We start from the raw sequence: 14,569 nt of genomic DNA on the forward strand, positions 1-14,569 counted from the left end.
CGCCTCCGCCGGCCGTGGCTGCGGGGCATGCGCAGTGCGGCCCGGAATCCCGTCCTCGGCAGGCGGATCCGCGTGTCCGCCCGTTCGCCGGCGCCGCAGGGCTCGCAGGGGCGGCGGCGCGGGCTCGGACCGTGAGCCACCCAGACTAGTTCGGAGTCCGTTCCTGCAGCCACTCCATGCCCCTGCGCCTCTCTGCCTCTCTGAGGCCTGAGACTGGCTCGCCGAGCCCCCCACACCCGGACCAGCCCCGTCCGCTGCTGGGAGCCCGGCCGTGAGGGGCAGCAGGACGTTCCTGAGGCCGCGCCGGCACACGAGCCCTGGGTCTTTCTGGACAGTCCTGAGCTCTCCGGTCGGTCTTCGCTCCTGGGACAGAGGTCGCGCTTGTGCGCTGACCCACGGTCCAAGAGACGAAAACTGGTAGTGGCGACCGGGCACTGAGGCCCACTCGGGCCAGGGCCGAGGCCGGGGCGGGACCACAGCCGCCTCCGCTCCGCCCCTCGGCCGCCTCTGAAACGCGGAGCGGATAACGCCAGGGGAGGGGCGGCCGCGCGGGTAGTTCCGCTCCGAGGGCGGAAGTGCACGCCCAGGTCTCGGCCGCTGACCAGCCAGCGACATGGTGGCGTCGGTGCTGGAGGTTTCTCACGTGTTTTGCTGCCCGAACCGGGTGCGTGGAGCACTGAGCTGGAGCTCCGGGCCCGGAGGACTTCTGGCCTTCGGCACGTCCTGTTCCGTGGTGCTTTATGACCCTTGGGTAAGAGAGGTGGCCAGACACCCACCCTGTGTGCTTCTGGGGCCGAATCTGCTGGGTGCGTTCGGGGCGGACTGTAGACGCTGCTCCAGAGCGAGGAGGCGGGCTGTGCTGTCGCGTCTGCTTGGGGAAGGGTGTGTGGGCGAGGAGTCTCCCGTGGGCGCTCCAGACTTGCCCCTCTCCGTCTCGCGCGCTGCATCAGCGTGGGGTCACCATATCCTACAATGGCCTGTTAGCCCCGCATAGAAATCCGAATGATGACAACGTTTTCTGAAGCCTTCCGTGGGAACCGTAGTACTGTTAAAGAATCAGTGCGGGTTTAAAAGATTTGGTAGTTAGGTATGGATTAAATCCATTCTCTCATTTCTATACTTCCCTCAGTGTTATTTAATAAATTTTTGTTGCATTGAACTTCAAAAAAATATTACTTGTATTTTAGTTTCGGGAATGGACATTTTAAAGAAAGTGCCATTGGGGTAAAGGTTATAGAGGATGGGGGTCCTAAGCACTAGTCATAAGGCAGGACTTATCATTCCCTGAACTTCACCCAGCCGGTTGTTTTCTTTGCCCTTTAACTACTAAACTTGTCAAGTGACTAGTTTTTGCTTGCTTCCTAGAGTTCATTATGACGCCATTCCTACTGGCTAATTTTGGACAATACAGTTAGTGTTGCTTCTCAAAAGGACCCTCAGTATAAAAAGTAAAGGCTGGAAATTAAAATGCAGTGCAGGAGATATATATATTTCTTATTGTACTACTTTATTAATTTGATTAAAAATTCCTTTATCCTCACATCCGTTGCAGATTCAAATTTATATATGAAATAGTTGTATTTGTTTTTTTTTTATCTCGAGTTTGCTTGCCTCCTCCCCGTTTTTGCTTCTTGTTATTGCCATGCACTGTTCACTGGCAAGAGAAAGCACATAAAACCAAGGATAAACTTTACAGTGGCCGTCAACTGAGGACTGATTCAGAAGTCTGTCTTTCTGCAGCCATTTAAGGGATTTGTGCCCTTGCCTTCTATCCCATTTTTATTTTTAGTGATAATCTGGTGGCCATGTTAGAGGATTTTAACATATCAAAATAGAAGTATATTGAGCCTAAAAAGTACTTTGTTTTGTTAAATATTTGCTGGTTGGGCATTTAATTAAATATAAGAATAAGAGCATGTCAGATGCTAAAATAAAGTTTGGGGGATGGTGTTCATTCAGCAAATTTTGGGGGTTTTTTTTTGGTGAGGAAGATTGGCTAACATCTGTTGCCAATCTTCCTCTTTTTGCTTGAGAAAGATTGCCCCCGAGCTAGCATCTGTACCAGTCTGCCTCTATTTTGTACGTGGCACGCTGCCACAGCATGGCTTGATGAGTGGTGTGTAGGTCTGCGTCTGGGATCTGAACTCGCGAACCTCGGGCCGCCGAAGCAGAGCATGAGAACTTAACCATTACACCACTGGGCCAGCCCCCTTTTCAGCAAATTTTTGAGGACCGTCTATGGGCTAGTCCTGGACTGGGTGATGATGACACAAAGATAATGGGTAATAACTCCTACCCATCAAGAAATTCTCAATCTAGTGTGAGAGACAGTGAAATACAAATACCATAAATTGTTTCCCAGCCTCATATAACCCATGTGTGAACTATATTAGTTTATGCATATTTACTTCTGTATACCTTTTTCTCAGCTATGAGAGTACCAGTTGTCATTTAAGCAGATATGAAGCCATTGCTATTGGCAATAAATAGAGAAAGGGGCTGTAAAGAGGATGGCACTGTAGACACAGAGGTAGTATCTTCATCAGTTAAGTAAAGAAAGCCTAAGTGTAGAGTGATGTTGGTGAAAGCAGCAGTCTGAGGGTCTGCTGGGAACCTGGCTGTAGACCCTGAAGGAGTCTGATGTCTGAGGATCTTGGTAGTTGTGGCCTGGTGACCTTTTGTCATTAAGGCTGAAGAACCCAACACCCAATCAGCCATAGCATGCGAAATGAGCCCTGAATTTGTATTTATTAATCATGAATTCCTCTATTGAAGAAGTTTTTTGTCAACAAAACCCTCAAATTGGTGCAAGCATGGTAGAAGTAGGCGCTGAGACCTATGGGAGCACAAGGAAGAGGTTCCTTGTCTAGCCTGGGGCGTCAAGACAGTCTTCCCAGGTGAGAAGGATGGCGGCTGAGGATGTGTGAGCAGGAGCTAGGCAGATGAAGACCTGAGAGCTCAGTGTGATGAGAGCATAGGACACTGGGATTGTGGAGTGGTGAAAAAGGCAGGAATGAATGGTTTAAGCCATGGTTAAAAGTTTATGAATTAAGGAAGGCAATTCTGTTTGAAGTAGTCCTGAACTTTTTATTAGCATCAAAAGCACTGAAATCTGATTTTTATTAATTTATTAATTCCTCTGTAGGGTAAATTCTAATGTACTAACTGATATTTTCTTTTCTAAAGAAAAGAGTTGTTATCACCAACCTGAATGGTCATACTGCTCGAGTCAATTGTGTACAGTGGATTTGTAAACAGGATGGTTGTAAGTATTAATCTGATTGTTAAAACTGATCTCAATTGTTTGCTGATAAAGTATGATTAGTCATTTTTTCATCACTTCTCTTAATTCAGTTTTAGCTTATCTGATATTATACAGTTGGAAAATAGAAGAAAGATGGTCTGCCCAATGAAGTATCTGATCTGTACTTTTACTTTATAGCAATTGAAGCATGGATAACACAGCAGTGCTTAGGATGAGGGTAGAGGCAGCCCCTGACTGTGGCAAGACCCCTGCCATCGCCCACAGCTTTTGATCGAAAGCCTGTAAACAGAGCCCATGTGGGGGGCCAGGCTGGGATTCAGAAGATTTGGCTTCAAGGCCTCTCTCTGCCACAGACAAGCTATTGCTTTTTTAGGCAAAACATCGCGTCTCTCTTGACCCCAGTTTGCACATTAGTAATATCTGAAAAGTAAAGACTTGGGCTGGATCTGGGCACCTTTAGAGGTTCATGACACCTGTGAGATCCAAATTATTTTCTGAATAATACTAAGAAGTTATTCACAGTTTGCATTGTCATTCTATCACAAGTTTGCAGTGGCGTTTTCCAGCGGCTATATGATGTGTGATATTGCAACAGATTAAATACAGAAGCAAATACAAAAATCCAGCTGTATTCTAATAAAGGCACACGTTAAAGAGATTTGCAGAAATGTAAAACAGTGCCTCTCTTCTCATTAATTTTTTGTCTTGGAAAATAGAGTCCCCCTTACCCTGAAAAGTGTTATTTATGTTAGCATGTAATGAGGTACATTAACACGTAATGTTGTTATTTTTAAGTAAACTAATAAGTATTTTTCAAATTTTTCAGTTTTAATTTCTAATATGGTTAATATTGGTACATATAGTTCGTATAGACAAAAGCCCTTTAGGGTCTTCAAAAAATTTTAAAAGCGTAAAAGAGTCCTGATACCAAACAACTTGAGATTGCTGGACTAGATTATCTCCAGGTCTCTCATCTCTAAGATTCTGTGACTCTGGAATTTTTAATTAACATACTGCTTTTATTTTTTATTATTTTTTTAAATTTTTATTTATTTATTTTTTCCCCCCAAAGCCCCAGTAGATAGTTGTATGTCATAGCTGCACATCCTTCTAGTTGCTGTATGTGGGACGCGGCCTCAGCATGGCTGGACAAGTGGTGCATCGGTGCGCGCCCGGGAACCGAACCCGGGCCGCCAGCAGCGAAGTGCGCACACTTAACCGCTAAGCCACGGGCCGGCCCTAACATACTGCTTTTAGATGGTGCTTCCAAAATCCTATGGAATTTCCTCAAGTGTGTTAACTATACCTGCTGTAGTATTCTTATGGACTTTAAATTACTTTTATTTTTCATTCCATATAATTTATTGAGAGCATTCTGAGCCAAACACAAATGCAAAATTTCCTGAATTTGTGAGACTTTGCTATGATTTTATCTGTGACATTAAAAAAAGTTAAAAAAAAAAGTTTAATAAGCTCCTTATTTCACTTGGTAATGTGGGATTAGTCACACTGGTCAAGAAAGAGTGACTGTTAGTGCAGATATTAAAACACAATTGCAGGGGCCGGCCTGGTGGCACAGTGGTTAAGTGCGTGGCTACACTTCAGCGCCCTGGGGTTCGCAGGTTTGGATCCCGGCCACACACTGATGCACTGCTTGTCAAGCCGTGCTGTGGCAGCGTCCCATATAAAGTAGAGGAAGATGGGCATGGATGTTAGCCCAGGGCCAGTCTTCCTCAGCAAAAAAAAAAAAAAAAAAAAAAGGATTGGCATCAGATGTTAGCTCAAGGCTGATATTCCTCTCACACATACACAAAACACAATTGTAATTATGTTAATTGCCACCAAGTGACATCAAAGACTTCTGGAATCTTAGTATAGGAATTCATTATAAAATATTAATTTGGGCTTATATATTTTATCTTCCCTTTAAAAGTGAGGTTACATAAAATGAATTACTTATGTATCACTGTAATCTATAACTATTATAGTTGATTTCCTCTAAGAATAGGGCTCTACTGCCAGATAATTCAGATATTCTTTCTAATCCGTGTATCAGTGACATGTAAAACTTTAATAATACCATTTTGTATTCTTAAAATATCTGATTTTTCAAATATTGTTTTCATGTACCTTACAGTAATTCTCAAAATCATGTAGTTAAGTAAATGGCTTAAGTTCCGTGACACATGAAGAAATTAAAGCCCAAGATCACAGCCGGGGGCAGCAGGGTAAGACATGAACCTGGGACTTCTGAATACAAATCTGATGTTCCTTAGACAATCCCCCAGCTTATTGCCCTAAATGTCTAGCACATAGGCCAGAAACAACAAGTACATGGAAAATCAGAATCAAAATTATGTTAGATTATTTCCCCTTTTTTGGTTCTTTTTCCTCTTTCTTCTTTTATCCACAAGAAGTTGTAAATGTTTAAAAGAGCGATTTTGAAATATGTGTCTGATCTCAAAAACATGTCATACTTGAAAGCGGCAGCTGACTATAATGTCTCATATATCTTATTCCTGTCAAAAGTGTTTAGCCTGAATCTTATCATGAGGAAACAGCAGACAAATCCAGATTGAGGAACATTCTGCAAAACAGCTGGCTGGAACTCTCATTGTCACAAAAAAAGAGGGACTGAGAAAGTATTCTAGATTAAAGGAGACTAAAAAGATGTGAGAATTAAATGTGCAATGTGTGGGCCTTAGATTGTGAATCCAAAAAAAAAGTTTTGAAAGACGTTACTGGGACAATTTGGGGAAATTTTAATATGGACTGTATATTACGTAATGATACTATATAAATGTTAAAATTCTTGAATGTGATAATTGCGTTGTGGTAATGTGGGAGAATGTTCCAGTTCTTAGAAGATATATGGTAAAATATTTGAGGATCAGAGGTCTTAATGTCTGCAACTTATTTTTAAATGGTTTGTCAAAGACAAAAAAAAGTCTGTGTATATACATCTAGAGAGAGCAAGACATTAAGCAAATATGGCAAAATGTTAACGGTGAATCTAGGTAAAGGATAGATGAGTATTCTTATAGCTTTTCTATAACTGAAACTTTTCAAAATAGCTGGGAAAAAATAACCAAACACATTTACTGAGATATTATTTTTTTCAGCTCCTTCTACTGACTTAGTTTCTGGAGGATCTGATAATCAAGTGATTCACTGGGAAATAGAGAACAATCAGGTGGGTATAGACATATTTATACAGTCATGCATTAGTTAACGATGGGGATACGTTCTGAGAAATGCGTCAGGCAGTTTTGTCATTGTGTGAACATTATAGAGTGTATTTACACAAACTTAGATGGTATAGTCTACTATACACCTGGGCTATATGGGTACTAAACTTATGGGACCACAGTCGTATATGTGGTCCATCATTGACCGAAACATCATTATGAGGTACATGACTCTAGTTATAAGTAATGGGTATTATATCTACTTTTATTTTCAACTTTTTTCCTTATTTCTACTGTGTTCTTTCTTAATGAAGTTGCCTCATTCTTGCCTATCAGTAATCCAGATCCTGTATCTTCCATATTTCACAGGCCCTGTACCCTTTCAGCTAATATCTGCTCCCATATTCATATGTCGTCAATCATTTCTGTGAATTTCCCATCATTTGGGAATAGTTTTCAAACTGCTCTTACATGGGCTGTTTGTTCTATTTTCAATGATAGCAAATATTACTGCTGTGTTCATGGGACGGCTGTTGCCATGTGGATATAGATTTACATAAGCCTGAGTGATATTATAATATGCAATGCTGGACATGAATGGACCTCTACTGATGGACATTTAGGTTGTTTCTACTTGTAAGCAAAGATTAAAAGTGAAAAGTTAGTTAAAAAAAAAAAAAAGTGCAGTAGATATTTGAACATCTGCTGTGCAGAAGATGTATATGAGGCAGAATCCTATTCATGAATCATGTACATAGGTTTGGAGGCAAAATGTACTTGAATAACTAACATCAAAGGTGGCTCCATGGGTGGCGCTGTAACTTGCTGTACCACAACCATGGTGCTGTGCGAATTCAGAAGAGATTTAAGAGATGGCCTTTGAGTTGAGTCTTAAAGTGTGAGATGATTTCCTGGCGAGGAATTAAAGAGGTGAGGATTCCAGGTAGGAAAAATGCGTGAATAAAAGCTCAGATGAGAAAGGAGACCACATGCTCAGGAGTATCCAGTTTTAACCAAAGCCTGCAATGTCATTAGGCAGGGCTTTCTAAAGTTTGTTCAGAGAATTGTTCATCTCTCAAAAAGTTCTGTGTAAAAAGGAATCTGTGACCAATCAAGTTTGGGAAACACTGTATATCCTATACCTCTCTTACAGAGTCCTGATGCACATGAGCAGTGAAGACTCTGAAAAGTTCTGATATGGACAAACCTGCTTATCTTTGTTTAACTAACATTTCCCAAACTTATTTCGTGTTTGTTTTTTTTTTCCCCCTTTTAGATCTCTTAGAATCCCTTGTAACTCTGAGGAATACAGTTTTGGAAATGTTTTTAGATGATAGATTGTGGGCACTAATATTAGAGAAGTAGAATAAGAGAAGACTGTGTGCGAATTTGAATACTAGCTTTAAAAGTTTGTTCTTTACTAGCAGGCATTTGTAAGTCATTGATGATTTCTAAGCAGAGGAGTATGAATATCAAAAGAAAATTAATCTGATAGCAGTGTGCCAAACTAGAAGAGGAAAAATATGAAGGAAGGGATATGGGGTGTATTCGTGAAGGAAAAATGATTTGGGCATTGATTAGATAGTTATCAAAGGAGTGAGGAGCTGTTGGTTAGGAGAATGAGTGATCAAAAATGGTGATATTCTTGAGAGCCCAGAAATAAATGCACACATCTATGGACAGCTAGTTTTTGACAAGGGAGCCAAGAACATACAATGGAGAAAGGAAAATCTCTTCAATAAATGGTGTTGGGAAAACTGGACAGCCACATGCAAAACAATGAAAGTAGACCATCATCTTATACTATACACAAAAATTAACTCAAAATGGATTGCAGACTTGAATGTAAGACCTGAAACCATAAAACTCCTAGAAGAAAACATAGGCAGTATGCTCTTTGACATCAGTCGTAGCGTCATATTTTCAGGTATCATGTCTGACCGGGCAAGGGAAACAAAGAAGTGAACAAATGGGACGACATCAAACTGAAAAGCTTCTGCACAGCAGAGGAAACTGTCAACAGAATGGAAAGACAAACTAACAATTGGCAGAAGATATTTACAAATCAAATATCTGATAAGGGGTTAATATCCAAAATATGTAAAGAACTCATACAACTCACCAAGAAAAAACCCAATTAAAAAATGAGCAAGGGGGGGCCGGCCCCGTGGCGCAAGCGGTTGGGTGCGCGCGCTCCGCTGCGGCGGCCCGGGGTTCGCTGGTTCGGATCCCGGTGCGATCCCGGGCGCGCACCGACGCACTGCTTGGCAAGCCATGCTGTGGCGGCGTCCCATGTAAAGTGGAGGAAGATGGGCACAGATGTTAGCCCAGGGCCGTCTTCCTCAGCAAAAAAAAAAAAAGAGGAGGATTGGCGGATGTTAGCACAGGGCTGATCTCCTCACAAAAAAAAAAAAAAAAAAAAAAAGAGCAAGGGATCTGAATAGACATTTTTCCAAAGAAGATATACAGGTGGCCAACAGGCACATGAAAAGATGTTCAAGGGGCTGGCCCAGTGGCGCGAGCGTTTAAGTGCTCGCACTCCACTTCGGCGGCCCAGGGTTCGCCGATTCGGATCCTGGGTGCGAGCCCACACACCGCTTGTAGAGCCATGCTATTAGCGGCATCCCGTGTAAAGTAGAGGAAGATGGGCATGGATGTTAGCCCAGGGCCAGTCTTCCTCAGCAAAAAAAAAAAAAAGAGAAGGATTCGCAGATGTTAGCTCAGGGCAGATCTTCCTCACAAAAAAGATGTTCAAGATCACTAATCATTAGGGAAATGCAAACCAAAACCACAATGAGATGTCACCCCACGCCCATCAGAATGGCTCTAATTGACAAGAAATAACAAGTATTGGAGAGTGTGTGGAGAAAAGGGAACTCTCATACGCTGCTGGTGAGAGCGCAAACTGGTGCAGCCACTATGGAAAACAGCATGGAGGTTCCTCAAAAGATTAGAAATAGAACTACCATATGATCCAGCTATTCCACTACTGGGTATTTATCCAAAGAACATGAAAACAGAAATGCATAAAGATATATGTACCCCTATGATCATTGCAGCATTATTCACAATAGCCAAGACTTGGAAGCAACCTAGACACCCATCAAGGGACAAATGGATAAATAAGATGCGGTATGTATACTCAATGGAATACTGCTCGGCCATAAAAAAGGATGAAATCTTGCTATTTGTGACAACATGGATGGACCTTGAGGGTCTTATGCTAAGTGAAATAAGTCAGAAGGAGAAAGTCAAATACCATATGATCTCACTCATAAATAGAAGATAAAAACAACAACAAATAAACACATAGAGACAGATTGGATTGGTGGTTACCAGAGGGGGAGAGGGGAGGGAGGAGGGTGAAGGGGGTGATTAGGCACATGTGTATGATGATGGATTGTAATTAGTCTTTGGGTGGTGAACATGGTGTAATCTACACAGAAATCAAAATATGACCTACACCTGAAATTTATATAATGTTATAAACCAATGTTAATGCAATAAAAATAAAATGAAATAATTTTTTGAAAAATGGTGAGATTCTGTCTTAGGGTCCTGGGAAAAAGGTACTTCCACAAAGGAAAACAAGCAAGTAGGAGGGAAGGTGCGGAATTCAGTTGTAGACATGTCATTTGAATTACTGGCCAGTTACCCAGATTTGTACTCAGAAAGAAAGGGCAGGCATGGAGGTGGGGATTTTGGAGCCACCGAGACTTGAATGAGAGCACCAAAGGGGCAGAAGCAAACTCAGCTCCTGTTTGGACTGATCTTGGTGGAGGAATCCAGCGAGGGCGATGTGAGCACTCATAAGTGCATCATGTCAGGAGGCACACGATGTCAGTTTGTCTCAATTTTAGTGAAGTTAAGCTGATGGTGGACAGCAAACAGACAGGGAGGGCCAGAGGGGAGAATGTGAGGCTAAACGGAGGAGGAGAAAAGGAGGATGAAAGGCATAAAAGAGGGATGAGGGGAATGAGGATTTAGGGGAAGGGGGCACACATGGTAACCTTAGGGGCTTTGAGGTTCCTTCCTGTATGCATTTCCATGCACACAGGTGTTCAACACACCTTGACTTCTGATAAAGAGAAGTAATTCTAAGCTGGTATAATGAGAGGTTTGAGTCTTTGAATAGTGAGCATTGTTTTTTAAAAAGCTCATGAGTTTGAAAGATTTCTTTTTGAGTTCTTAAAATTCTCTGATGGCTGAAAGGTAACCTTGCTTAAAGATGTGATGTGAATATTTTCAGTAGATTTAATAATTTAGGGGATAATGATACACTCAGGTTAAAAAAAAATTTAAATACAGAAAAGTATAAAGAAGGGAAAACTACAAAATCTCACAGAGTTAACATTCTGATGAATGTTGTTCCAGATCTCTAGTTTTGTAGGTATAATTATACGCAAAAGAGATTTTACTGTACCTGAGTTTTTTGAAAATGTTTTTTCAGAGAAGCCAAAGGTGAATGATTAAAGGAAGTTAGTGTCAGACCCTTCTACATAACTATTAATTACCTTCTTAAGTGGCAGAGTTGTGCTTAAGTAGTTGGGAAAACAACTGAGAAGACATTTAAGAGACACCTCTATTTCAGCAGACAGTTTACAGAAGATACCTCTCAAAAGAAGTGGTGGGATCTCACACATTTCGAACTCTAAAAAATAGACCCAAAATAGCAGAAATGATGCCATATGACATAATCTTGCATGGCATCAGGTAGACTTGATAAATAAATGGGATTTCCGAGTTTGCCATTTCTCCATTTTGCAACTATATTGAGGCAAGTATCATGAGTGGATGCTAAAAGTATTTTTAAAAGTTTATTGGAGATTAGAATATTTACTCAATCCCAGAGTATAATCTCATGTATTATTGCCAAAAAAAAAAAAAAATGAACTTCACAGTGAAAAATCGTGTCAGACACTATCTTTGCTAAGATATCGATTAGTGAAGTTAACTTCACTAAAATTGGGACAAACTGACATTTGTGCCTCCTGATGTGATACTCTTATGTGGTAATGATGTCAGAGTGTATATTCTGAATCTATTCATGAGGAAACATCAAGCTAATCCCAAAGGAGGAACATTCCACAAAGCTGTCCTGTGTTCTTCAAAAATGTCAGTGTCATGAATATCTGTCCATGGTAATAAGCATACATTTGTCTGCATCATCTTTTTTTTTTGTGAGGAGGACTAGCCCTGAGCTAACATCTGATGCCAATCCTCCCCTTGTTTCTTGAGGAAGATTGGCCCTGAGCTAACATCTGTGCCCATCTACTTTATATGGGACGGCGCCACAGCATGACTTGACAAGCAGTGCGTTGGTGCCCGCCGGGATCCGAACCTGTGAACCCCGGGCCGCCGAAGTGGAGCGCGAGCACTTAACCACTTGCGCCACCGCGCCAGCGCCTCTACGTTATCCTTTTTATTGGCTGTAATGTATGTCTGCAGTAATTTATTTAATCAATTCCCTATGGATAATTTTAGGTTGGTTGCAATTTTTCACTATTATAAAGAGTGTATGATGAATAGCTGTATTTGTCTTTTATTACTATTTGTTACACTAGTGCTGTTATCTCAGACTAGATTCTTAGATGTGAGGTTGCTTTGTCAAAGCGTATGCACATTTTTATGTTGTTAATGTGGTCAGACTTCTCCAAGTTTACATTCTCCTCAGCTGAAAGGACCTATTCCCAAATCAAACATTTTAATAGTAACTTTAATCCTCCGATTCCAGTTAAATAAAGATGAAACTGATAATTCTTTTTTCATCATGTTTTTGTGTTTCTGTCTGATTCAGCTTTTAAAATCAGTCTATCTCCAAGGCCATGAAGGACCTGTTTATGCAGTGCATGCTGTTTACCAGAGGAGGGCGTCGGATGTTGTATCACATACACTGATAGTTTCTGCAGCTTCGGATTCTACTATTCGGGTCTGGTCTAAAAAGGGTTTAGAAGGTAGGTTTAGAGATGTTACAATCCAAACAAAAGAAATAGTAATTATCAAACAAATGACAATTGCAAGAACATACTTATAATTTTTTCAGTCTTTCAAGCAGCTTTAAAAATGTTATAATTCTGGGCCGGCCCTGTGGCTTGGTGGTTAAGTGCACGCGCTGCGATGCTGGTGGCCCGGGTTCGGATCCCGGGTGCGCATCGAAGCACCACTTCTCCGTTCATCCTGAGGCCGAGTCCCACATACAGCAACTAGAAGGATGTGCAGCTACGACATACAACTATCCACTGGGGCTTTGGGGGGAAAAAATAAAATAAATAAAATCTTAAAAAAAAAAAAAAAATGTTATAATTCTAATCTAGATGTTTGTTTCTTTTACACTTTTTCAAAATTCCTCCATACCAAAATGTTTGTTAATGTCAGTTTGTTCTAAGCCTTTTCATATAAGTCATTTTGTTGTGTAATCTAGATGGAAATTGGAGTTTTAAATTCACGTGGTCAGTAGGGGCTCAAGATTGACTTCTCTAATCTTCCTCCTGATGCCCAGGGCCGTGACGATGCTACCCAACTGCTCTAGGTGGATAAGCTCAGAGTTAGTTAGTCATGGTGCTTTTATTATTTCTTAGTAACATGCCTTCAGACCTTGAACTTTGGAAGTGGATTCACTCTGGCTCTCTCCTTATCTTTTCTGCCTGATACTGATGGTGAGTATCCTGCTAAGTATATATTAAAAGAGCACTATATTTGTATGTATCCATATGACCAGAACCTAAAAGAAAGGCATTGGGTCTCAATTTTGTATCTAAATGTTTTCATGAAAGAAGTTGAGACGTGGATGACACACTTTTGTCCTCAATATTCAGATGATCTGAGTATAGAACATAAAGTTAAGGGAGGCTATTAGGAATTTTGGTAGTGATTGACAATTTAAATGACTTAATATGTACTCTGGGTTGATATTGCTATTTATCAAGGATATTGTTGACATATATAGGTCTAGCTTAGGAAAATTATCTGACTCTTTAGAAGGTAAAGGTCTAGGATAAGTTGAAAAAGTACTGAAGATGGACCATATGAACATATCTCTCAAGATGAAAGCCCCTTCGTATCCTATACCATGCGAGTTTGTCTGTGACCTCTTAAAATCTCCAAACAGAAAAATTTCCCTTTTGCTATGAAACCTGTCTGTACCTCTTTGATTATCCTTCACAAAGGTGATGGCCACTGTGAGTCATTCTGTCTCTTTGCCTCCTCAGTAACCTGGGGAACAGGCCTGGTGGAGAGAGGCAAGGCCAGCCACCAGGCTCTGTTGCCCTCTGTGGCAGGAGCTGTGAGCGACTCCATGGTTTCATGTGATGCTTCCACTTTCTACAAGGGCTCCCTGGGTGGAGGAACTGCACACATTCTGGTTTCATAGCCTAGAGTTTAATTTCTTCCCATCCACATGTAGGCCAAGTGACTGGAGTTTTTTGTTTTGATTTAAAGTGAGAAAATCTTTAAAAATACACTTTGTGGCAAGGCTTTTCCTTAGAAAAGGAGTTCCTATTTTATCTTGCTCCACAGTCGTTAGGGCTATCACTTGGTAATGTGAATTACTTGTTTATCTTATTAAAGAAAGCCAATTTTACAGTTGTACCTTTCATAGCTTTTTAACCACATATTTAATTACATGCACTTTTATTCTGTTGTCTAATGGCATCATAAATTTTGTTTTACTATTGAATTCTCAAACAAAAGCTAAGATCCTCAAAGTAACAAATATACCCTTAAATCTTTGCGCAGTAGCCATGATGCTAGGCTCAGAGTTGCTCTTCCTCTTTTTTTTTCTGTGAGGAGATCAGCCCTGAGCTAACATCTGCCAATCCTCCTCTTTTTTTGCTGAGGAAGATTGGCCCTGGGCTAACATCCGTGCCCATCTTCTTCCACTTTATATGGGATGCCGCCACAGCATGGCTTGCCAAGCAGTGCGTCGGTGAGTGCTGGGATCCGAACCGGCGAACCCCGGGCCATCGCAGCAGAGCGTGTGCACTTAACTACTTGGGCCACTGGGCCAGCCCCTGCTCTTCCATTTTATTGTTCAGTTGGGCTAAGAACTTTTCATATTAGTCTCTGGCTGACACGGTGAAATGCTCCCACCTTGCTCTTGAGCCGCTTTTTTCACTGC

At 41.3% G+C, this 14,569-nt stretch overlaps 1 protein-coding gene across 1 annotated transcript in view; it reads left to right on the forward strand.

Moving 5' to 3' along the window:
• The first annotated feature begins 436 nt into the window (after positions 1-436).
• Positions 437-14,569, forward strand: part of ELP2 (elongator acetyltransferase complex subunit 2) — a 47,784-nt gene continuing 33,651 nt past the window's right edge. The window contains exons 1-5 of the mRNA XM_058557010.1: positions 437-751; positions 3,187-3,265; positions 6,388-6,458; positions 12,251-12,407; positions 13,032-13,109. Coding sequence (XP_058412993.1) covers positions 614-751; positions 3,187-3,265; positions 6,388-6,458; positions 12,251-12,407; positions 13,032-13,109 — 523 coding nt within the window. The 5' untranslated portion in view covers positions 437-613. The remainder of the gene's footprint in view (positions 752-3,186; positions 3,266-6,387; positions 6,459-12,250; positions 12,408-13,031; positions 13,110-14,569) is intronic.

Source organism: Diceros bicornis, chromosome 16 (genome assembly GCF_020826845.1).
Source record: "Diceros bicornis minor isolate mBicDic1 chromosome 16, mDicBic1.mat.cur, whole genome shotgun sequence".
Taxonomy (NCBI): Eukaryota; Metazoa; Chordata; class Mammalia; order Perissodactyla; family Rhinocerotidae; genus Diceros; species Diceros bicornis.